Below are 26,966 nucleotides of genomic sequence, written 5' to 3' on the forward strand. Positions count from 1 at the left end.
TTCCTTTTGAATGACATTTATTTAAATAGGACATTTTGTTTGTAAGAATGGTTATAATACATGAAAGCAACTGTATCTGAACTTCCCATTTCACAGAAAGTATCAGAAACAAGAGATAAAAATAGTATTTTCAGATGATTCACACTTTGGTGAAGAGAAATCTTTGTTTCCGTCTTGTCAGCCACATCAATGTCAAATGCCAGACTTTTGTCTTTCTCGAGGGCTACAGTGCATTGAGAAATGTATTCCAACAAACACTGACTGAGGACAGCACTGTGACTAGTCCAGCCACTTCCCTGGGCTAGGGTTGGTCTTGTTTTGGACCTCGTAAGCTCGTATAAAACTGGAAAGTGTTATGAAGGTAAATGGCATCATGTTACCATGTTGGTACAACCCAGGCTGCTTTCCAAATGACAACCTATCCCCTATAGCGCTCTACTCCCCATTGGTCTGTGGTCAAAAGTAGTGCACTATATAGGGAATAGGGTGGCATTTCAGACTAGCAACCAGTGTAAACGCCACTCTCATAGTCTAGCCTAGATGCCAAAGCTTTACAACAACAGACATCTCAAAACATCAGCGCTTCTTCATGCCCAGTCTTTTAATTTTTTTGAAATGCAGCTGTCAGACAAGACTCTTAAAGCCCACGAAGCAGTTTGTATAGCTCAACTAACTGCTAACGAAAACAATACTCCTTTACAGAACACATAAAAAGGGGGGGGGTACATCCTGTCAGCCAGGTCTGTCAGTTTCTACTTCTTTAGGGGCCTAGGACTAGGTCATGTTGTCATGCTGACTGACTCAAGTTTAAAAACAGCCCTTTCAGGGAATTACATACGGCCTCCCAGGTGACCACGGTGCCCTACCGCCTCCCAGGTGCCCTACCGCCTCCCAGGTGACCAAGGTGCCCTACCGCCTCCCAGGTGACCAAGGTGCCCTACCGCCTCCCAGGTGACCAAGGTGCCCTACCGCCTCCCAGGTGACCAAGGTGCCCTACCGCCTCCCAGGTGCCCTACCGCCTCCCAGGTGACCAAGGTGCCCTACCGCCTCCCAGGTGACCAAGGTGCCCTACCGCCTCCCAGGTGACCAAGGTGCCCTACCGCCTCCCAGGTGACCAAGGTGCCCTACCGCCTCCCAGGTGACCAAGGTGCCCTACCGCCTCCCAGGTGACCAAGGTGCCCTACCGCCTCCCAGGTGACCAAGGTGCCCTACCGCCTCCCAGGTGACCAAGGTGCCCTACCGCCTCCCAGGTGACCAAGGTGCCCTACCGCCTCCCAGGTGACCAAGGTGCCCTACCGCCTCCCAGGTGACCAAGGTGCCCTACCGCCTCCCAGGTGACCAAGGTGCCCTACCGCCTCCCAGGTGACCAAGGTGCATACAAAAAACCATGAGGAAAAGCTCAAGTCTGAAAAAAGAAATACATTTGTTTATTTTATTTTTTTATGAGTGAATGTCACTCAATTTGGCTCTCATGAAACAGTTGGTAGTGTGTTATCTGGAAATGACAACTTCTAAGGAGAAACAGGAGGGGTGGTGATGGAAGAACAAAAACAAGAGGGAGTGGGAAGGAGGGGGGTTAGAACAAACAGGACATGACCTTCATCCCAAATGGCACTCTATTCCCTATATAATGCATTACTTTTGACCAGGGGCCCATAGTGCACTATATAGAGAATAGGGAGCCACTTAGGACACAGCGGAGTCCTTTCCAAGTCATTCTCTAATTTCTCAAAACCCCCTCAGGTACAATTAGTTGATAACCTCTGAAGGTTGCAAGGTCAATTCCAACTATGAATAAATCTATGTATTACCTGAACTACAGTCTGGCTGGCTGTAAAAATGAAAAAAAAGGTTTGTTCTTTAGTCTCATTCTCTCACCTAATGTTGTCCTTTAGGTGGATTTTGTTTTGTCAGAATTGCTTTTGAAAGCTACTACAACCCTGTCAGAGTTTTATCGCTCGTTCAAACTGTTTCTGTCCTCGTTCTCCTGGGTGAAGCTACACAAATTCCAAACCCTCACAAAGAATACATTTTCTTTTAAAGCAGGAGGCAACTTGTCTTCTACACAGCAACTATATTGAATATTTGAAAAAAAATATGAATAAATATTTTTCAAAAATAAAATAAAAAGACAAATAAAAGAAACGGCCACACTTGCTGTTCCATGCATATGCGTTATTTACAAATAGAAAAACATGTTTCCTTTTTCTGCACTCCCTATGGTTTTTCCTGCCAACCCACATGGTTAAGCACCTTACAATCAGCAAATCAACATTCAAAAACCCTACATGTGATCTAACCACATTTAATGAACATGGCTTGAACAGTTGGACTGTGTTGAACACAAACCCATGTCCCACACAAGGGTACTTAAAAATTAAACAAATAAAATACATCTCACTGGAAAACTGAACAGAGTGGGGGGGTGATGATGTTACAATAGTGACCAATTGAGAGAAGCGGGGAGTTATTTTATGTCCTCACAATCCAATCTGCTACAAACAATACTGTTGTACGATTAACGTTTGAAATATTCTACCTTTTTTTTTTATTTTGATATAATTTATTTAAACTTTTCCATTAAACAAAACCCAAGAAAAAAAAAAAACGCAATATTGGGAAGATCAGCAACAATAGGTGAAAACCAGTGCTGCCCCGTGGCATTGCATCAGCGCTCTAGTCTGGAGAGGGTTTTTTAGTAAAGAGTCTATCCTTAATCTTCTATGTATTCCCAGAGGTCCTTCTCATAGCCCTCATGCACATGCTGCAGCAGCACCCGCCGCCGACTCTCACAGTATCTGGAGGACAACAAACAGGAAACAGGAAACAGTGAGGAGAGGAAGGCTCATTTTAAAATCAGTCTGGTCTCATTCTGATATGTGCTGTAGCGTAGCCAACTAATCCATATTTGGCTTGACAACAGAGACAAATAGAATGGAACAAGAGACAATTTTTGATGAAATTAATTGCTGATCAATGACATTAGCCTCATAGTAGGCATGTTTAGAGTCCTCCTCCCACATTTCCATTCAAATGTCATATTTACCACTGAGCAGTACAAAAACACACACAGATCTATAAAATCATCTATCCTGTTGCAGACTAACCTGTACTTCCTGTTGTAATAAAGACATCTATATCATGTATTGAACTCACCTGTACTTGTCCTGTACTTTCTGTTTGATGTCCTGCAGAGAGTCCTGGGAGATGTCCCGCTCCAGATAACCAGACAGAACCTCTGTAGCGTTCTCCAAGTCAGCCTGATTGTTCTAAAAGAGGACCGCTTGGGTTCAGTCACAGCATATACACTCAATGTACAAAACACTAAGAACACCGGCTCTTTCTATTACAGACTGACCAGGTGAAAGATATGATCCCTTATTGATGTCACTTGTTAAATCCAATTGAAATCAGTGTAGATGAAGGGGAGGAGACAGGTTAAAGAAGGATTTTTAAGACTTGAGACAATTGAGACATGGATTGTGTGTGTGTGTGTGCGCAATTGAGTGTGAATGAGAAAGACTAAATATTTAATTGCCTTTGAACGGGGTAGTAGGTGCCATGCGCACCGGTTTGAGTGTGTCAAGAAATGCAACGCTGCTGGGTTTCATACACTCAGTGTATAGTATAGGGCCACTACTTGTCCTGATAGAACTACACAAACAGGAATAACTGTGCTGCCGGGTTTTTACCTGGAGCACTTCACCTCATGACAACAACTGTGGAAATAAAGGGTTCCTTTAGAGAGACCTTGATTTGTAGGTGTAGAAATACATCATGGCTTTACTGTACACAACTGTACCAACAGAGCTGGAACAACTGAAACACTTCAAGCTAAATAGAATACTCCAACTCCCTCCACTTCTCTCTCTTTCCCCTCCCTTCTCTACCCTCCCTCACCTCAAAAATGGGACTGTTTGTTCTTTTCCAGGTAGAAGGGTTTGGGTTTGGACTATAGCTGTAAAGTTACCTCAAAGATGATGGACTGGTTGTTCTTCTTCAGGTAGAAGGGTTTGGGTTTGGACTATAGCTGTAAAGTTACCTCAAAGATGATGGACTGGTTGTTCTTCTTCAGGTAGAAGGGTTTGGGTTTGGACTATAGCTGTAAAGTTACCTCAAAGATGATGGACTGGTTGTTCTTCTTCAGGTAGAAGGGTTTGGGTTTGGACTATAGCTGTAAAGTTACCTCAAAGATGATGGACTGGTTGTTCTTCTTCAGGTAGAAGGGTTTGGGTTTGGACTATAGCTGTAAAGTTACCTCAAAGATGATGGACTGGTTGTTCTTCTTCAGGTAGAAGGGTTTGGGTTTGGACTATAGCTGTAAAGTTACCTCAAAGATGATGGACTGGTTGTTCTTCTTCAGGTAGAAGGGTTTGGGTTTGGACTATAGCTGTAAAGTTACCTCAAAGATGATGGACTGGTTGTTCTTCTTCAGGTAGAAGGGTTTGGGTTTGGACTATAGCTGTAAAGTTACCTCAAAGATGATGGACTGGTTGTTCTTCTTCAGGTAGAAGGGTTTGGGTTTGGACTATAGCTGTAAAGTTACCTCAAAGATGATGGACTGGTTGTTCTTCTTCAGGTAGAAGGGTTTGGGTTTGGACTATAGCTGTAAAGTTACCTCAAAGATGATGGACTGGTTGTTCTTCTTCAGGTAGAAGGGTTTGGGTTTGGACTATAGCTGTAAAGTTACCTCAAAGATGATGGACTGGTTGTTCTTCTTCAGGTAGAAGGCGAAGACGTAGGTGAACATGAGTGTGGAGCGACACTGACACAGCACGTCCACGGCCTTCTTCAGGAACTGCACCTCGATCCAGGACATGTTGTGATGCTGCATCTCCTCCATCTTGGCCTTGACCCCGGCGTACAGCTTGTGCTCGAAGCGCAGCGACTGCATGTGGTTCATGTAACGGTTGCAGTAGAACAGGTACCTCTGCAGGGCTGCCCTGGACCGCTGGAGGAGGAGGAGGAGGGAGAACGCCTGGCTCTTAAAATCACAACAATCAAGCCTGGGAGAATATGTTTACCATTATACATGCTCATCATTACTAATATAACCACCACTAGCATAACCAGCACCACCACCAGCACAACCACCACTAGCATAACCACCACCACGAGCACAACCACCACCACGAGCACAACCACCAGCACAACCACCACCACTAGCACAACCACCACCACTAGCACAACCACCACCACCACCACTAGTACACCACTACTAGCACAACCACCACCACCAGCACAACCACCACCACCAGCACCACCACCAGCACAACCACCACCACTAGCATAACCACCACCACTAGCACAACCACCACCACCACCAGCACAACCACCACCACCACCAGCACAACCACCACCACCACGAGCACAACCACCACCACCACGAGCACAACCACCACCACCACGAGCACAACCACCACCACCACGAGCACAACCACCACCACCACGAGCACAACCACCACCACCACGAGCACAACCACCACCACCACGAGCACAACCACCACCACCACGAGCACAACCACCACCACCACGAGCACAACCACCACCACCACGAGCACAACCACCACCACCACGAGCACAACCACCACCACCACGAGCACAACCACCACCACCACGAGCACAACCACCACCACCACTAGCACCACCACCACCACCACTAGCACCACCACCACCACCACTAGCACCACCACCACCACCACTACCACCACCACCACCACCACTAGCACCACCACCACCACCACTAGCACAACCACCACCACCACTAGCACAACCACCACCACCACTAGCACAACCACCACCACCACTAGCACAACCACCACCACCACTAGCACAACCACCACCACTAGCACAACCACCACCACTAGCACAACCACCACCACTAGCACAACCACCACCACTAGCACAACCACCACCACTAGCACAACCACCACCACTAGCACAACCACCACCACTAGCACAACCACTAGCACAACCACCACCACTAGCACAACCACTAGCACAACCACCACCACTAGCACAACCACCACCACTAGCACAACCACCACCACTAGCACAACCACCACCACTAGCACACCATCACTAGCATACCCACCACCACTAGTACACCATCACTAGCATACCCACCACTACTAGCATAACCACCACCACTAGTACACCATCACTAGCACAACCACCACCACTAGCCTAACCACCACCACTAGTACACCATCACTAGCATAACCACCACCACTAGTACACCACTACTAGCACAACCACCACCACTAGCACAACCACCATCACTAGCATACCCACCACCACTACACAATAACTGGTACAACCACCGCTCGTACGCTATACCACCACTAGCAGCACGACCGCCCAACCGCCACTAGCAGGACGACCACCCGACCGCCACTAGCACGACGACCGCCACTAGCACGACGACCGTCACTTGCACGACGACCGCCACTAGCACGACGACCGCCACTAGCACGACGACCGCCCACCCGCCACTAGCACGACGACCGCCCACCCGCCACTAGCACGACGACCGCCCACCCGCCACTAGCACGACCACCGCCCACTAGCACGACCACCGCCCACCCGCCACTAGCAGCACCACCGCCCACCCGCCACTAGCAGCACCACCGCCCATCCGCCACTAGCAGCACCACCGCCCACCCGCCACTAGCGCGACGACCGCCCACCCGCCACTAGCGCGACGACCGCCCACCCGCCACTAGCGCGACGACCGCCCACCCGCCACTAGCGCGACGACCGCCCACCCGCCACTAGCGCGACCACCGCCTACTAGCGCGACCACCGCCCACCCGCCACTAGCAGCACCACCGCCCACCCGCCACTAGCGCGACGACCGCCCACTAGCGCGACGACCGCCCACTAGCGCGACGACCGCCCACTAGCGCGACGACCGCCCACCCGCCACTAGCAGGACGACCGCCCACCCGCCACTAGCACGACGACCGCCCACCCGCCACTAGCACGACGACCGCCCACCCGCCACTAGCACGACGACCGCCCACCCGCCACTAGCACGACGACCGCCCACCCGCCACTAGCACGACGAGCGCCCACCCGCCACAAGCACGACGACCGCCCACCCGCCACTAGCAGCACGACCGCCACCTGGACGACGACCGCCCGACCGCCACTAGCACGACGACTGCCCGACCGCCACTAGCACGACGACCGCCCGACCGCCACTAGCACGACGACCGCCCACCCGCCACTAGCAGGACGACCGCCCACCCGCCACTAGCAGGACGACCGCCCACCCGCCACTAGCACGACGACCGCCCACCCGCCACTAGCAGCACGACCGCCCACCCGCCACTAGCAGCACCACCGCCCAATCGCCACTAGCAGCACCACCGCCCAATCGCTACTAGCAGCACCACCGCCCAATCGCCACTAGCAGCACCACCGCTCAGCCGCCACTAGCAGCACGACCGCCACTAGCACGACGACCGCCCACCCGCCACTAGCACGACGACCGCCCACCCGCCACTAGCACGACGACCGCCACTAGCAGCACGACCGCCACTAGCACGACGACCGCCCACCCGCCACTAGCACGACGACCGCCCACCCGCCACTAGCACGACGACCGCCCACCCGCCACTAGCACGACGACCGCCCACCCGCCACTAGCACGACGACCGCCCACCCGCCACTAGCAGCACGACCGCCCACCCGCCACTAGCAGCACGACCGCCCACCCGCCACTAGCACGACGACCGCCACTAGCACGACGACCGCCACTAGCACGACGACCGCCCACCCGCCACTAGCACGACGACCGCCCACCCGCCACTAGCACGACGACCGCCCACCCGCCACTCGCACGACGACCGCCCACCCGCCACTAGCAGGACGACCGCCCACCCGCCACTAGCACGACGACCGCCCACCCGCCACTAGCAGAACGAGCGCCCACCCGCCACTAGCACGACGAGCGCCCACCCGCCACAAGCACGACGACCGCCCACCCGCCACTAGCAGCACGACCGCCCAACCGCCACAAGCAGGACGACCGCCACCTGGACGACGACCGCCCGACCGCCACTAGCACGACGACCGCCACTAGCAGGACGACCGCCACTAGCAGGACGACCGCCACTAGCAGGACGACCGCCACTAGCAGGACGACCGCCACTAGCAGGACGACCGCCACTAGCAGGACGACCGCCCACCCGCCACTAGCAGGACGACCGCCCACCCGCCACTAGCAGCACCACCGCCCACCCGCCACTAGCAGCACCACCGCCCACCCGCCACTAGCAGCACCACCGCCCAATCGCCACTAGCAGCACGACCGCCACTAGCACGACTACCGCCCACCCGCCACTAGCACGACGACCGCCCACCCGCCACTAGCAGCACCACCGCCCAATCGCCACTAGCAGCACCACCGCTCACCCGCCACTAGCAGCACGACCGCCACTAGCACGACGACCGCCCACCCGCCACTAGCACGACGACCGCCCACCCGCCACTAGCACGACGACCGCCACTAGCAGCACGACCGCCACTAGCACGACGACCGCCCACCCGCCACTAGCACGACGACCGCCCACCCGCCACTAGCACGACGACCGCCCACCCGCCACTAGCACGACGACCGCCCACCCGCCACTAGCAGCACGACCGCCCACCCGCCACTAGCAGCACGACCGCCCACCCGCCACTAGCACGACGACCGCCACTAGCACGACGACCGCCACTAGCACGACGACCGCCCACCCGCCACTAGCACGACGACCGCCCACCCGCCACTAGCAGCACGACCGCCCACCCGCCACTAGCACGACGACCGCCACTAGCACGACGACCGCCACTAGCACGACGACCGCCCACCCGCCACTAGCACGACGACCGCCCACCCGCCACTCGCACGACGACCGCCCACCCGCCACTCGCACGACGACCGCCCACCCGCCACTAGCAGGACGACCGCCCACCCGCCACTAGCACGACGAGCGCCCACCCACCACTAGCACGACGACCGCCCACCCGCCACAAGCACGACGACCGCCCACCCGCCACTAGCAGCACGACCGCCCAACCGCCACAAGCAGGACGACCGCCACCTGGACGACGACCGCCCGACCGCCACTAGCACGACGACCGCCACTAGCACGACGACCGCCACTAGCACGACGACCGCCACTAGCAGGACGACCGCCACTAGCAGGACGACCGCCACTAGCAGGACGACCGCCCACCCGCCACTAGCAGGACGACCGCCCACCCGCCACTAGCAGGACGACCGCCCACCCGCCACTAGCAGGACGACCGCCCACCCGCCACTAGCAGCACCACCGCCCACCCGCCACTAGCAGCACCACCGCCCAATCGCCACTAGCAGCACCACCGCCCAATCGCCACTAGCAGCACGACCGCCACTAGCACGACTACCGCCCACCCGCCACTAGCACGACGACCGCCCACCCGCCACTAGCACGACGACCGCCCACCCGCCACTAGCACGACGACCGCCCACCCGCCACTAGCACGACGACCGCCACTAGCACGACGACCGCCCACCCGCCACTAGCACGACGACCGCCCACCCGCCACTAGCAGCACGACCGCCACTAGCACGACGACCGCCACTAGCACGACGACCGCCCACCCGCCACTAGCACGACGACCGCCCACCCGCCACTCGCACGACGACCGCCCACCCGCCACTCGCACGACGACCGCCCACCCGCCACTCGCACGACGACCGCCCACCCGCCACTCGCACGACGACCGCCCACCCGCCACTCGCAGGACGACCGCCCACCCGCCACTCGCAGGACGACCGCCCACCCGCCACTAGCAGGACGACCGCCCACCCGCCACTAGCAGGACGACCGCCCACCCGCCACTAGCACGACGACCGCCCACCCGCCACTCGCACGACGACCGCCCACCCGCCACTCGCACGACGACCGCCCACCCGCCACTAGCAGGACGACCGCCCACCCGCCACTAGCAGCACGACCGCCCAACCGCCACTAGCAGCACGACCGCCCAACCGCCACAAGCAGGACGACCGCCACCTGGACGACGACCGCCCGACCGCCACTAGCACGACGACCGCCACTAGCAGGACGACCGCCACTAGCACGACGACCGCCACTAGCAGGACGACCGCCACTAGCAGGACGACCGCCACTAGCAGGACGACCGCCCACCCGCCACTAGCAGGACGACCGCCCACCCGCCACTAGCAGGACGACCGCCCACCCGCCACTAGCAGCACCACCGCCCACCCGCCACTAGCAGCACCACCGCCCACCCGCCACTAGCAGCACCACCGCCCAATCGCCACTAGCAGCACCACCGCCCAATCGCCACTAGCAGCACGACCGCCACTAGCACGACTACCGCCCACCCGCCACTAGCACGACGACCGCCCACCCGCCACTAGCACGACGACCGCCCACCCGCCACTAGCACGACGACCGCCCACCCGCCACTAGCACGACGACCGCCACTAGCACGACGACCGCCCACCCGCCACTAGCACGACGACCGCCCACCCGCCACTAGCAGCACGACCGCCACTAGCACGACGACCGCCACTAGCACGACGACCGCCCACCCGCCACTAGCACGACGACCGCCCACCCGCCACTCGCACGACGACCGCCCACCCGCCACTCGCACGACGACCGCCCACCCGCCACTCGCAGGACGACCGCCCACCCGCCACTCGCAGGACGACCGCCCACCCGCCACTAGCAGGACGACCGCCCACCCGCCACTAGCAGGACGACCGCCCACCCGCCACTCGCACGACGACCGCCCACCCGCCACTCGCACGACGACCGCCCACCCGCCACTAGCAGGACGACCGCCCACCCGCCACTAGCAGCACGACCGCCCAACCGCCACTAGCAGCACGACCGCCCAACCGCCACTAGCAGGACGACCGCCCACCCGCCACTCGCACGACGACCGCCCACCCGCCACTCGCACGACGACCGCCCACCCGCCACTCGCACGACGACCGCCCACCCGCCACTCGCACGACGACCGCCCACCCGCCACTAGCAGGACGACCGCCCACCCGCCACTAGCAGCACGACCGCCCAACCGCCACTAGCAGCACGACCGCCCAACCGCCACTAGCAGCACGACCGCCCAACCGCCACTAGCAGGACGACCGCCCACCCGCCACTCGCACGACGACCGCCCACCCGCCACTCGCACGACGACCGCCCACCCGCCACTCGCACGACGACCGCCCACCCGCCACTCGCAGGACGACCGCCCACCCGCCACTAGCAGGACGACCGCCCACCCGCCACTAGCAGCACGACCGCCCACCCGCCACTAGCAGCACGACCGCCCACCCGCCACTAGCAGCACGACCGCCCACCCGCCACTAGCAGCACGACCGCCCAACCGCCACTAGCAGCACGACCGCCCAACCGCCACTAGCAGCACGACCGCCCAACCGCCACTAGCAGCACGACCGCCCACCCGCCACTAGCAGCACGACCGCCCACCCGCCACTAGCAGCACGACCGCCCACCCGCCACCAGCAGCACGACCGCCCACCCGCTACCAGCAGCACGACCGCCCACCCGCCACTAGCAGCACGACCGCCCACCCGCCACCAGCAGCACGACCGCCACTAGCACGACGACCGCCCACCCGCCACCAGCAGCACGACCGCCACTAGCACGACGACCGCCCGACCGCCACTAGCACGACGACCGCCCAACCGCCACTAGCAGCACGACCGCCACTAGCACGACGACCGCCCACCCGCCACTAGCAGTATAACCACCACTACTAGTATCACTAGTACACCACCACTAGCACAACCACCACCACCACTAGCACAACCACCACCACCACTAGCACAACCACCACCACCACTAGCACAACCACCACCACCACCAGCACAACCACCACCACCACTAGCACAACCACCACCACCACTAGCACAACCACCACCACCACTAGCACAACCACCACCACCACTAGCACAACCACCACCACCACTAGCACAACCACCACCACCACTAGCACAACCACCACCACTAGCCCAACCACCACCACTAGCACAACCACCACCACTAGCACAACCACCACCACTAGCACAACCACCACCACTAGCCCAACCACCACCACTAGCACAACCACCACCACTAGCACAACCACCACCACTACACAACCACCACCACTAGCACAACCACCACCACTAGCACAACCACCACCACTAGCACAACCACCACCACTAGCATAACCACCACCACTAGCATAACCACCACCACTAGCACAACCACCACCACTAGCATAACCACCACCACTAGCACAACATACAGTTGAAGTCGGAAGTTTACATACACTTAGGTTGGAGTCATTAAAACTCGTGTTTCAACCACTCCACAAAATTCTTGTTAATAAACTATAGTTTTGGCAAGTCGGTTAGGACATCTACAGTGTGCATGACACAAGTCATTTTTCCAACAATTGTTTACAGACATTATTTCACTGTATCACAATTCCAGTGGGTCAGAAGTTTACATTCACTAAGTTGACTGCCTTTAAACAGCTTGGAAAATTCCAGAAAATGATGTCACGGCTTTAGAAGCTTCTGATAGGCTAATTGACATAATTTTAGTCAATTGGGGGTGTACCTGTGGATGTATTTCAAGGCCTACCTTCAAACTCAGTGCCTCTTTGCTTGACATCATGGGAAAATCAAAATAAATCAGCCAAAACCTCCGAAAAAAAATGGTAGACCTCCACAAGTCTGGTTCATCCTTGGGAGCAATTTCCAAACGCCTGAAGGTACAAACAATAGTACGCAAGTATAAGCACCATGGGACCATGCAGCCGTCATACCAGCATACCACCCTGCATCCCACTGCTGGCTTGCTTCTGAAGCTAAGCAGGGTTGGTCCTGGTCAGTCCCTGGATGGGAGACCAGATGCTGCTGGAAGTGGTGTTGGAGGGCCAGTAGGAGGCACTCTGTCCTCTGGTCTAAAAAATATCCCAATGCCCCAGGGCACTACCCTGTATAGGGTGCCGTCCCTGTGGCTCAGTTGGTAGAGCATGGTGTTTGCAACGCCAGCATGGTGTGTGCAATGCCAGGGTTGTGGGTTCGATTCCCAAGGGGGGCCAGTAAAAAAAAAAGAAATGTATTCACTACTGTAAGTCGCTCTGGATAAGAGTGTCTGCTAAATGACTAAAATGTAAAATGTAAATGTCTTTCGGATGGGACGTTAAACAGGTGTCCTGACTCTGAGGTCATTAAAGATCCCATTGCACTTATTGTAAGAGTAGGGGTGTTAACCCTGGTGTCCTGGCTAAATTCCCAATCTGGCCCTCATACCATCACGGCCACCTAATCAACCCCAACTTCCAATTGGTTCATTCATCCCCTCTTCTCTCCCCTGTAACTATTCCCCAGGTCGTTGCTGTAAATGAGAATGTGTTCTCAGTCAACTTACCTGGTAAAATAACGGTTAAATAAAATACCGCTCAGGAAGGAGATGCTGGAGAAAACAGGAACAAAAGTATCTATATCCACAGTAAAACGAGTCCTATATTGACATAATCTGAAAGGCTGTTCAGCAAGGAAGAAGCCACTGCTCCAGAACCACCATAAAAAAGCCAGACTACGGTTTGCAACCGCACATGGGGACAAAGATCGTACTTTTTGGAGAAACGTCCTCTGGTCTGATGAAACAAAAATAGAACTGTTTGGCCATAATTACCATTGTTATGTTTGGAGGAAAAAGGGGATGCTTGCAAGCTGAAGAACACCATCCCAACCGTGAAGCACGGGGGTGGCAGCATCATGTTGTGGGGGTGCTTTGCTGCAGGAGGGACTGGTGCACTTCACAAAATAGATGGCATCATGAGGATGGAAAATTATGTGGATATATTGAAGCAACATCTCAAGACATCAGTCAGGAAGTTAAAGCTTGGTCGCAAATGGGTCTTCCAAATGGACAATGACCCCAAGCATACTTCCAAAGTTGTGGCAAAATGGCTTAAGGACAACAAAATCAAGGTATTGGAGTGGCCATCACAAAGTCCTGACCTCAATCCTATAGAAGATTTGTGGGCAGAACTGAAAAAGTATGTGTGAGCAAGGAGGCCAACAAACTTGACACAGTTACACCAGCTCTGTCAGGAGAAAATGGGACAAAATTCACCCAACTTATTGTGGGAAGCTTGTGGAAGGCTACCCAAAACATTTGACCCAAGTTAAACAATTTAAAGGCAATGCTACCAAATACTAATTGAGTGTTTGTATACTTCTGACCCACTGGGAATGTGATGAAAGAAAGAAATCACTCTACTATTATATTGACATTTCACATTCTTAAAATAAAGTGGTGATCCTAACTGACCTAAGACAGGGAATTTTTATGTCAGGAATTGTGAAAAACTGAGTTTAAATGCATTTGGCTAAGGTGTATGTAAACTTCTGACTTCAACTGTAACTAGCACAAGCACCACTAGCACAAGCACCACTACACCATCACTTAACTGTTGTGGGAATGAGGAAATATGTCTATCATTATACATGATGGTCAACAAAGACCAGGACTGTGTTGTGATTCTAGTCTACAGTGAGGAACACTAAAAACACCATGACTCACTGTTACCTCTTGGGCGTCCCTCGCTGCCTTGGCATCATCCTCATTGTAGCGGTTGCAGTTGTACCTACAATAAACACAGAGCTAGTAATTAGTGAAAGGGAAAAAAAATTAAAAACATTTTTAGTCCAATATGGTTGTAGCTTCCTTCATTATTACAGCAACAACAAAGACTGACAGCAACCAGAGGGATGCCAGTTTGAATCCCGGGTCTGACAGCAAATCTGTCCGGAAGTGAGCTTTTAACAGGAGAATTGCTAGCAACAAATCCTAGACGCCTTCACCTGCCGTTGAGGCACCTAACCCCCCCCCAACAACAACAACAAACAGCTCCACAGGCGCCCAAATAAGGCAGCCCCCTCGCTCCAACCTGTATGTGTCTTTCAGAGGCGTTGGGATAAAGCGGAAGGACAATAAAGGAATCTAAAAGGGATACTTCTGAATGTTGACAGTGAGGTCATTTCTCAACCTCCCCAGAGTCAGATGAATTCACCGATACCATTTTTATGTTTCTGTGGCCAGTATGAAGGAAGTTAGAGGTAGTTTCGTGAGCCAAAGCTAACTAGCATTAGCACAATGACTGCAAGTATATGGGTATCTACTAGCATGCTAGCAAATACCCATAGACTTCCAGTACAACAGTACTAGTCAGTAGGAGGTAGGTCCACCCACCAGGCAGAGCCGTGTGGTTCCCAGGGCCCCAGGCAGACCCAGCAGAACTCTGCCTTGCAGCTCTGGTTCCGACACACCATGTGGTTGCAGCCGCCGTCCTTCTCAATGGTCACGTGGCATTTGGGGCACTCCTGAGGGACAGATGGACAAGCAGAGAGGGGCTCAGTAACAGTCCATCATTCACACAGCGGCAGCACTATAGAGCAGCATTTAAGAGCCAGTTTCCCTGACACAGATTAAGCCTAGAATATCCACTGAGAATGATTTTTAGTCCAGGAATAGGGTGTAATCTGTGTCTGGGGAAACCAGTCCTAAAATGCTTAAAGAGATACTCAAAATACAAATCTACCTGGTTTCGTGGAGGGACACGCAAGTGATATAGCTAGTTGCTGGACCTCCATAAAAACAGACTAGGATTGTACTTTGAGGTAAGCCTTTTTAAATACCCTTGTATTGGCTGCGATCCAGTTGGACGTCTCACTGTCATCGTCACACTTCTTGATCCATTTCCTCAACCACTGAAAGAAACAACATGGAAAAAGATATTCAATACAACAAGTTCAAAGTCACCAATCTGTGGATGATAATGTAACTATATTACAGTAAGTATAACTATGTTAATCGCAGGGGACCTCTGTCCCAAGTACACTTTACCACTAACCATGAATGTGTAGACTAGGGCCCAGTCTAGAACCAACCCATTGTCACTTGTGGAGATCTGAGAGGACAAGAGGGACAAGGTGAAGCAGCCACCACCACCTATCCTGTCAGGGGACAAGGTGAAGCAGCCACCACCACCTATCCTGTCAGGGGACAAGGTGAAGGTACCACCACCTATCCTGTCAGGGGACAAGGTGAAGCTACCACCACCTTTCCTATCAGGGGACAAGGTGAAGCTACCACCACCACCTATCCTGTCAGGGGACAAGGTGAATCTACCACCACCACCTATCCTGTCAGGGGACAAGGTGAAGCAGCCACCACCACCTATCCTGTCAGGGGACAAGGTGAAGCAGCCACCACCACCTATCCTGTCAGGGGACAAGGTGAAGCAGCCACCACCACCTATCCTGTCAGGGGACAAGGTGAAGCTGCTAACCACCACCTATCCTGTCAGGGGACAAGGTGAAGCTGCCACCACCACCTATCCTGTCAGGGGACAAGGTGAATCTACCACCACCACCTATCCTGTCAGGGGACAAGGTGAAGCAGCCACCACCACCTATCCTGTCAGGGGACAAGGTGAAGCAGCCACCACCACCTATCCTGTCAGGGGACAAGGTGAAGCAGCCACCACCACCTATCCTGTCAGGGGACAAGGTGAAGCAGCCACCACCACCTATCCTGTCAGGGGACAAGGTGAAGCTGCTAACCACCACCTATCCTGTCAGGGGACAAGGTGAAGCAGCCACCACCACCTATCCTGTCAGGGGACAAGGTGAAGCAGCCACCACCACCTATCCTGTCAGGGGACAAGGTGAAGCTGCCACCACCACCTATCCTGTCAGGGGACAAGGTGAAGCTGCCACCACCACCTATCCTGTCAGGGGACAAGGTGAAGCTGCCACCACCACCTATCATATCAGGGGACAAGGTGAAGCTACCACCACCCATCCTGTCAGGGGACAAGGTGAAGCTACCACCACCACCCCCACCTATCCTGTCAGGGGACAAGGTGAAGCTGCCACCCCCACCTATCCTGTCAGGGTACAAGGTGAAGCTGCCACCACCACCTATCCTGTCAGGGGACAAGGTGAAGCTGCCACCACCACCTATCCTGTCAGGGGACAAGGTGAAGCTGCTAACCACCACCTATCCTGTCAGGGGACAAGGTGAAGCAGCCACCACCACCTATCCTGTCAGGGGACAAGGTGAAGCTGCCACCACCACCTATCCTGTCAGGGGACAAGGTGAAGCTGCCACCACCACCTATCCTGTCAGGGGACAAGGTGAAGCTGCCACCACCACCTATCATATCAGGGGACAAGGTGAAGCTACCACCACCCATCCTGTCAGGGGACAAGGTGAAGCTACCACCACCACCCCCACCTATCCTGTCAGGGGACAAGGTGAAGCTGCCACCCCCACCTATCCTGTCAGGGTACAAGGTGAAGCAGCCACCACCACCTATCCTGTCAGGGGACAAGGTGAAGCTGCTAACCACCACCTATCCTGTCAGGGGACAAGGTGAAGCTGCCACCACCACCTATCCTGTCAGGGGACAAGGTGAAGCTGCTAACCACCACCTATCCTGTCAGGGGACAAGGTGAAGCTGCCACCACCACCTATCCTGTCAGGGGACAAGGTGAAGCAGCCACCACCACCTATCCTGTCAGGGGACAAGGTGAAGCTGCCACCACCACCTATCCTGTCAGGGGACAAGGTGAAGCTGCCACCACCACCTATCCTGTCAGGGGACAAGGTGAAGCTGCCACCACCACCTATCATATCAGGGGACAAGGTGAAGCTACCACCACCCATCCTGTCAGGGGACAAGGTGAAGCTACCACCACCACCCCCACCTATCCTGTCAGGGGACAAGGTGAAGCTGCCACCCCCACCTATCCTGTCAGGGTACAAGGTGAAGCAGCCACCACCACCTATCCTGTCAGGGGACAAGGTGAAGCTGCTAACCACCACCTATCCTGTCAGGGGACAAGGTGAAGCTGCCACCACCACCTATCCTGTCAGGGGACAAGGTGAAGCAGCCACCACCACCTATCCTGTCAGGGGACAAGGTGAAGCTGCCACCACCACCTATCATATCAGGGGACAAGGTGAAGCTACCACCACCCATCCTGTCAGGGGACAAGGTGAAGCTACCACCCCCACCTATCCTGTCAGGGTACAAGGTGAAGCAGCCACCACCACCTATCCTGTCAGGGGACAAGGTGAAGCTACCACCACCACCCCCACCTATCCTGTCAGGGGACAAGGTGAAGCTACCACCACCACCCCCACCTATCCTGTCAGGGGACAAGGTGAAGCTGCCACCCCCACCTATCCTGTCAGGGGACAAGGTGAAGCTGCCACCACCACCTATCCTGTCAGGGGACAAGGTGAAGCTGCCACCACCACCTATCATATCAGGGGACAAGGTGAAGCTACCACCACCCATCCTGTCAGGGGACAAGGTGAAGCTACCACCACCACCCCCACCTATCCTGTCAGGGGACAAGGTGAAGCTGCCACCCCCACCTATCCTGTCAGGGGACAAGGTGAAGCTGCCACCACCACCTATCCTGTCAGGGGACAAGGTGAAGCTACTAACACCACCTATCCTGTCAGAGGACAAGGTGAAGCTGCCACCACCACCTATCCTGTCAGGGGACAAGGTGAAGCTGCCACCACCACCTATCATATCAGGGGACAAGGTGAAGCTACCAACACCCATCCTGTCAGGGGACAAGGTGAAGCTACCACCACCACCCCCACCTATCCTGTCAGGGGACAAGGTGAAGTTGCCACCCCCACCTATCCTGTCAGGGGACAAGGTGAAGCTGCCACCACCACCTATCCTGTCAGGGGACAAGGTGAAGCTGCTAACCACCACCTATCCTGTCAGGGGACAAGGTGAAGCTACTACCACCACCTATCCTGTCAGGGGACAAGGTGAAGCTACTAACACCACCTATCCTGTCAGGGGACAAGGTGAAGCTGCCACCACCACCTATCCTGTCAGGGGACAAGGTGAAGCAGCCACCACCACCTATCCTGTCAGGGGACAAGGTGAAGCTGCTAACCACCACCTATCCTGTCAGGGGACAAGGTGAAGTTGCCACCCCCACCTATCCTGTCAGGGGACAAGGTGAAGCTGCCACCACCACCTATCCTGTCAGGGGACAAGGTGAAGCTGCCACCACCACCTATCCTGTCAGGGGACAAGGTGAAGCTGCTAACCACCACCTATCCTGTCAGGGGACAAGGTGAAGCTACTAACACCACCTATCCTGTCAGGGGACAAGGTGAAGCTACTAACACCACCTATCCTGTCAGGGGACAAGGTGAAGCTGCCACCACCACCTATCCTGTCAGGGGACAAGGTGAAGCTGCCACCACCACCTATCATATCAGGGGACAAGGTGAAGCTACCACCACCCATCCTGTCAGGGGACAAGGTGAAGCTACCACCACCACCCCCACCTATCCTGTCAGGGGACAAGGTGAAGTTGCCACCCCCACCTATCCTGTCAGGGGACAAGGTGAAGCTGCCACCACCACCTATCCTGTCAGGGGACAAGGTGAAGCTGCTAACCACCACCTATCCTGTCAGGGGACAAGGTGAAGCTACTACCACCACCTATCCTGTCAGGGGACAAGGTGAAGCTACTACCACCACCTATCCTGTCAGGGGACAAGGTGAAGCTACTAACACCACCTATCCTGTCAGGGGACAAGGTGAAGCTGCCACCACCACCTATCCTGTCAGGGGACAAGGTGAAGCTGCCACCACCACCTATCCTGTCAGGGGACAAGGTGAAGCTGCTAACCACCACCTATCCTGTCAGGGGACAAGGTGAAGCTACTACCACCACCTATCCTGTCAGGGGACAAGGTGAAGCTACTAACACCACCTATCCTGTCAGGGGACAAGGTGAAGCTGCCACCACCACCTATCCTGTCAGGGGACAAGGTGAAGCAGCCACCACCACCTATCCTGTCAGGGGACAAGGTGAAGCTGCTAACCACCACCTATCCTGTCAGGGGACAAGGTGAAGCTGCCACCACCACCTATCCTGTCAGGGGACAAGGTGAAGCAGCCACCACCACCTATCCTGTCAGGGGACAAGGTGAAGCAGCCACCACCTATCCTGTCAGGGGACAAGGTGAAGCTGCTAACCACCACCTATCCTGTCAGGGGACAAGGTGAAGCTGCTAACCACCACCTATCCTGTCAGGGGACAAGGTGAAGCTGCTAACCACCACCTATCCTGTCAGGTGACAAGGTGAAGCAGCCACCATCACCTATCCTGTCAGGGGACAAGGTGAAGCAGCCACCATCACCTATCCTGTCAGGGGACAAGGTGAAGCTGCTAACCACCACCTATCCTGTCAGGGGACAAGGTGAAGCTACCACCACCTATCCTTTCAGATCTACAGTACATGAAATGTATATGGGGTAAGGGTTAGGGTTGTTTATGTGGACTGGGTCCGACCACTATTACATTACCACTGACAGGGAGGGTTGAATTTAGACTCAGTTGTGACATACCTTACACTTGACGGGATCATGCCAGTTCTCACCACAATTGAAGCTGCAATGATTGGGTAGAAATAAAGATCCACATGTAACCAAAAAATCTATGCTTTTTTTAGGATTCCATTTGTGTGACAACTGCAAGAGATATCATCATGCGTTTTGAGCGATGTTGGTTACAAACCTTTTACAGTGTGTTAATAAATCAAGACATCTCTGTCGTGAGTATTAGTGGTAGATGGTCCTTTGCATGCCAGAGAACGTGTGATGTACAAAACAAAACCAATAAGCAGGGAATATAAGTTATAGACGGCTGTCTTACCAAAACTGCCGGCCACATGTGCATCTCACAGGCTTAGCATCTGGGTACTGGACTTTGACTACGTGATGGCAGTCTGGCGCTGGGCACCATTTTAACAGTCGATTGCACTGAGGACGAGAGGAGAGGACAGGAGCATAAGAAGCGGGACAAGCAGAAGGAATACATGCCAATCCTCTTCTTCCAAACAAGCAAGATTATCTAACATCTGAAGAACAGATTAAATATTCTCACAGCTAGGCTTACATGGAAAACTGCTACATTGTATTTTAGAGCACAGACATCTCCATATAAAACACATTTGCTGTATATATATACACACACACACACACACACACACACACACACACACACACACACACACACACACACACACACACACACACACACACACACACACACACACACACACAAATATATATATATATTATCAATGACGAACATTACACATCTTACCTCTACAAAACTATTGGTAATCAAGTGTTGGTACTTCAACTTCACCTTGGACTCTGTGATCAGTCTCCTACAGGAAAAGCATTTGGTTTTCAAATGCTAATTAAATGTAGTGGATTTGAACAAATACAAAAAAATTGATTTTTAAACTCATCTGCTACTCTACATCTCCAACTCTCACAGAACCAGCAGCGTGTAGAACAAGCAGCGTGTATGTAATGCTGAAACTTAATAATAATAATACATTTAAAAAAGGCTTTACTGTCACAGAGCGGATAGATGCAGTGAAATGTGTTGTTTTACAGGATCCGCCATAGTAGTAAGGAGCCCCTGGAGCAAATCAGGGTTAAGTGTCTTGCTCAAGGGCACAGACAGATTTTTCATCTTGACGGCACGGGTATTCGAACCAGCAACCTTTCAGTTACTGTCCCAATGCTCTAACCGCTAGTCTACCTGCTGTGGAATGTAAAGAGACAGTGACGTAACACTTACATGACTGTGTTGTCGTCCACCAATATATCACAGCTGTGAGCAGGGCAGGAAATTGTCTTAGTTTTTTGTTTTTTAAAGAAAGAGAAAGGAAACATGGTGAGACTTTTCACATCTCAACAAAAGCCCAATGATTGCTTTTCCTGAGTCAGAATAAGAGTTTACAGTCCATTTTAACGATGCATGCATACATTCATACACACAGCATGTATGCATGCATCGTTAAAATGGACTGTAAACTCTTAATGATCTTTGACCAAGTGCTTATTCATACATGCATACATTCATACACACAGCATGTATGCATGCATCGTTAAAATGGACTGTAAACTCTTAATGATCTTTGACCAAGCGCTTATTCATACATGCATACATTCATACACACAGCATGTATGCATGTATGAATAAGCGCTTGGTCAAAGATCATTATCTTAACGTTTTGTCTGTGCTATTGCATTTCTTTCTTCTTGACTACTTCCTGCTGACCTCTTGCCAGGCCCTGCCCACCAAGGGTTTCTTACCGTAAGGGTCTTTTCCCTGGTAAAACAAAAAGGTGTTTGTGGTGCTTACCTGTCCCATCCCCTCCTCGATGATTTTGGTAGTCAAGTAGTCCCCCCAACACTGCATGCAGAACTTGTGTCCACATTCCAGGCCAGTGAAGTACTGTGGGAGAGGAAGAGGGAGTTTCAGTCATAGAGGCTAGGGGGTAAGAGGCTAGGGGGTAAGGGTCAGAGGCTAGGGGGCGTTTCCCTTCATAATACTGACTGACTGAGTTTGGGTAGTTCAGCTAGAAGATCTGACAGGGCATGTCCTAGTGAAGGGGGGGGAAATCGATACAGTTACATATCACAATATTATATCGATACTTTGACTATTACGATATATTGCTAGGTAGTGTTAGCTAACGCTAATCGGCTGTACCTGCACCAAATCTCAGGTATTTTTCATCCTATAGCTAGTTCCACTTAATTTTAAAATAGCGAGCCAACATATTTTCAGCACTTTTATTTCCATGACTGATCAAAACTCATTTTCTCATGCGCTCTTCTCTTTAACATACATATAGTGAGTAATATGTTAATATGAAATAGCAATAAAAGTGCAGTATTGAATCACAATACATATTAGTATGGTGTTAATATTGTATCGTGAGGTGCCTGGCAATTCCAGTCCTATCATTTCCTGATCTTTTCACATCTACACTAGTGCCTAGTAGCTAGAGGTAAGGGCTAGGAGTTGCTCCCCTTCATGTCTAGGGGCTGTGTCGTTCCCTTCAGAGTAGACTACTGAGTTTGGGTAGGAGATCTGACTGGGCATGTCCTGATCCATTCAGATGTACACTACTGCCTAGTGGATAGAAGTTGTGCATCTCTCCCTTCAGAGTAGGCTACTGACGGAGTTTGGGTAGTTCAGAGCTACACTACTAGAGACTGAGGGTAGGGGCTAGGGGTAGGCTAGGGGATAGGGTACTGACCGTGTTTGGGTAGTTCAGGTAGCAGATCTGACAGGGAAGATCCTGAGCAGAGGACCTCGTGTTCATCAGCCGTGTCCTCGACTTCTTACTGGGGTTGATGACATGGCATTCCGAGAACAATTTGTCAAGGTTCCCATCAAAATATCTAGTGAGAGAAGACATGTCATCACTGGCTGGGAAACACGCTACTTTATTGGGTGGTGTATTATTCACTAGGATAGGCTCTTTAGGTCATGCTATAACAAATGTTTACATAGAAAGGCAGTAAGTCATAGCCAAACTAGAGCACCAAGACAAAGGATAAACCTGTGCCAGATCTCGGGACTTTAATTATTGGACATTGTGCAAATTGAGCATTAAAAAAGGTCTGCAGTGAAATTGGTAAACAGACAATTGATTTGATCAATTCCCTTGTGTAATGCTGTCTATTCATATACATATTTAATACCCGACCATGGCCATTCAACAGACCACCTAACTAACACAATGACGGTACTAATAGAGCCAAGAGGAGGACCCTGTTTTACAATGAGTTTACAACAAATCCCACAAGAGCCAATGTCACGACCAACCTTTCCATCAGTTTCTCTTTGTCCCAGTTGAAGTGACTAAGAAGTATTCTTGTTATCGTTGCAGGGTTCTAGAGAAGAGTAGAAAAATTAGGAGGCAGAATTCACATTTATATGGCCTCTGGAAGCTTCATAACTTTAAAAAAAGACAGCCACTTACCTAGCTAGCTATTTAGCATTGGATTAGAATACACTAAACGGTAACTAGCAGTACGGTCATGTCAGTTACACAACAAATAAGTTCTAGGCTATTATTGTTCAAAATGTGTCTAATAATAGGATTAATAAAAATCTGCAATTCATTGCAGACAAACTCACTGGCTGACAGAAGTGGGAATCAAGGTTCGGCCATGTTGTTTCAGGCGCACAGGCCTCAAAATCAGACACAGTGGAAAGTAAGATAGCTAGCTAGGTGGCTAGCTATAATCCAGGTGAAACTATGGACATAGGGGGCTGATAGGATTTCACGCAAACTAGATAGCTCAGTAACGTTAGCTACTTCGCCATTTTGGTGCCATAAAAGTAGACAAATACGTTGATGACAGTGTTGTAATAGCTGACTTGTAGCTAACAGGGGAATGACACAGATGACTAGCCAAACTAGCTAGGTTTTCTGGCTGGGTCTAACAGTTATTTTTTGACTAAATCTTACTGTAGCTAGTTGGGTCAGCATCTTTGCAGAACTGACAACTCACTTATCTCGCTGAGCCAGGCGCACTAGTCATTCAAGAGACATAACGTTATTGCTTCGTTAGCTAACGTTAGTTGACCAAACTAAAATTGGCAGCTTCCCTAGACAGATAACGTTAATTTAGCTAGCTGGTTAGTTACAGCAGTTTGTTTAATTTGTAGTCTTAGTAACTTAGCTATAGTACCTAAACTAAGGTAACGTCACTAACGTTAGTTTGTAACTAGCTAGCTAACGTTAGCTAGCAAACAAGCTAACATGCGTTGAGGCTTACCGTTACCTACGATTGTTTGTGGTGGGCAGTAAACTAACTTGGTAGATAATTAGCTGTTTACGTTTTATAATTTGCGGCCTACCGAGACCCAACATCCTCGGCCTTTCCTTCACCTTACCTGGATGACATCATTGACCTCCCTGATACACTCGACCATATGCTGAAGGATCTGTTCAGCAGTCAGAACCTCGAACCGATAGTCCTCCTCGTCTTGACCGGGCCCTAGGCCACTGCCCCCGGTCTCCCCACATTCATCTCGCTCTCCACCGGCCACAACAGGATCATCCAACTCCACTTCCAGGGTGTCGTCTTCGGGATCCTCCTCAGCGCTGTCTTCGCTGCATTCCTCTTCCTCCTCGTCGAATTCATAATTGTACCCCTCGTCTGAGTCCATTACTCGGTTAACTTGATATTGTGACAAGGTATGATACCAAACGCTAGATACGAGGATGTGTACAGGCCGCAACGAAACAAGAGACGAAATATTTCGAAAGAGAAAAAATATTTCCGGAGAGAGAGAGTAACTAGCTACAACAACATGAGCGCAGCTGCCGCTGGACCAACAAAGAGATGCGGCGTCAAACGGACCGACGCTTTACGTCACGTCAAATAAGGAAAGGATTGTCCGAGCAAGAGATGTACAAACACTTCAAGTTCATCAAGATCACTGTTATTTATTTGTTGAAGACATCATGGAATGTTTTAACAAATTATTATACTTTATCATAAAAATATACGGCTGCCATTCACCGTTGTCTATTCCCCGTTGTGTTTTTCTCTAGTGAATTTGACCTTCTTTAAATGAGCCTAATCCTTTATGATAAATAATTCAACAAACATTGGTTATTTATATTTCTGTGTAGGACATTGTGTACTATGGACACAAGAATCCTATGGCCACATCACCCCCAAAATACATTATTGGCATACCCATTACAATCAATGAATACATTGTCGTTTTAATACATGAATTTAGTTTTGTATCATATTGTAATGTTGTAGCCAATCACATTATATCATATGTAAGTGCATGAGACAACATTATATAGGGCCTGTAATAATTACACTGGTGAGTCTTGCAAACAGAGTGAGCGTGTATGTAGACACTTTACCACTAGATGACAGCACAGAGTTAAATCTAAAACTTTTGACCTGCATTGGATTTCATTTAGTGTGACTGACAGCAATCCGCCCCATAGCCTATGGCTGAGGGCATAGTGTTGCGGTAATGTTATAGAACATAAGTAGGCTAATCTAATTTAGCAAGTATTCATTTTGCAAGTATATTGCAATAATCGTATATGTAGTCTTCAAATGATTTGAACTCCTTTACTGTTTAGCAAAATGTGGAATCACTAGGCATATTTCATTTAGTTGAAACCAGAATGGAGTGGCCTCATATGTTGAGGAATGGTAGTTGAAAGCAGAAGGGAGTGGCCTCATATGTTGAGGAATGGTAGTTGAAAGCAGAATGGAGTGGCCTCATATGTTGAGGAATGGTAGTTGAAAGCAGAATGGAGTGGCCTCATATGTTGAGGAATGGTAGTTAAAAGCAGAATGGAGTGGCCTCATATGTTGAGGAATGGTAGTTAAAAGCAGAATGGAGTGGCCTCATATGTTGAGGAATGGTAGTTGAAAGCAGAAGGCAGTGGCCTCATATGTTGAGGAATGGTAGTTGAAAGCAGAAGGCAGTGGCCTCATATGTTGAGGAATGGTAGTTGAAAGCAGAAGGCAGTGGCCTCATATGTTGAGGAATGGTAGTTGAAAGCAGAAGGCAGTGGCCTCATATGTTGAGGAATGGTAGTTGAAAGCAGAAGGGAGTGGCCTCATATGTTGAGGAATGGTAGTTGAAAGCAGAAGGCAGTGGCCTCATATGTTGAGGAATGGTAGTTGAAAGCAGAAGGCAGTGGCCTGGGTCTCTGTACTCCACATTTGTTTTCGGAGCCGTATGACTGGTAGCTGCTTGATTTCGTATTCATTGTTTGTAGTAATATTTCCCAATGCTGGTTGCAATCCCTCAACTATAATTGTAAACTGAATCTTTCCACTGTATAAATCATCTGCTGTTACAAAAATAGCCTTTGCTGTGATGGCACAATATCTGGAGCAGGTGTTCTTTTGTTTGGTGCAAATACAGTTTGTTTTCATGCTGTCGAAAAAAGAAAATGCAATGATTATTGCTTTGAGTTATCTCCCATTGTAACAGACAA

General features: G+C 51.9%; 1 protein-coding gene across 2 annotated transcripts; it reads right to left on the reverse strand.

Moving 5' to 3' along the window:
- LOC106562795 (E3 ubiquitin-protein ligase arih1) lies at positions 1–25,331 on the reverse strand. Of its 2 annotated transcripts, none has more exons than XM_082969807.1 (14): positions 24,875–25,331; positions 23,798–23,865; positions 23,226–23,370; positions 22,322–22,414; positions 21,755–21,810; positions 21,266–21,332; positions 20,813–20,919; positions 20,506–20,548; positions 15,740–15,811; positions 15,294–15,424; positions 14,631–14,688; positions 4,691–4,951; positions 3,157–3,269; positions 1–2,798 (listed from the first exon to the last, which is right to left on the reverse strand). In XM_082969807.1, the coding sequence occupies exons 1-14, from the start codon at positions 25,148–25,150 to the stop codon at positions 2,714–2,716; spliced, it is 1,575 nt and encodes a 524-aa protein (XP_082825933.1). In that variant the 5' UTR covers positions 25,151–25,331; the 3' UTR covers positions 1–2,713. The 2 variants fall into 2 exon arrangements, with proteins under 2 accessions (XP_082825933.1, XP_082825932.1); XM_082969806.1 differs by having other exon boundaries at positions 14,625–14,688.
- Between the last annotated feature and the right edge of the window lie 1,635 nt (positions 25,332–26,966).

Source organism: Salmo salar, chromosome 26 (assembly GCF_965601325.2).
Source record: "Salmo salar chromosome 26, fSalSal1, whole genome shotgun sequence".
In the NCBI taxonomy this organism is placed as follows: domain Eukaryota; kingdom Metazoa; phylum Chordata; class Actinopteri; order Salmoniformes; family Salmonidae; genus Salmo; species Salmo salar.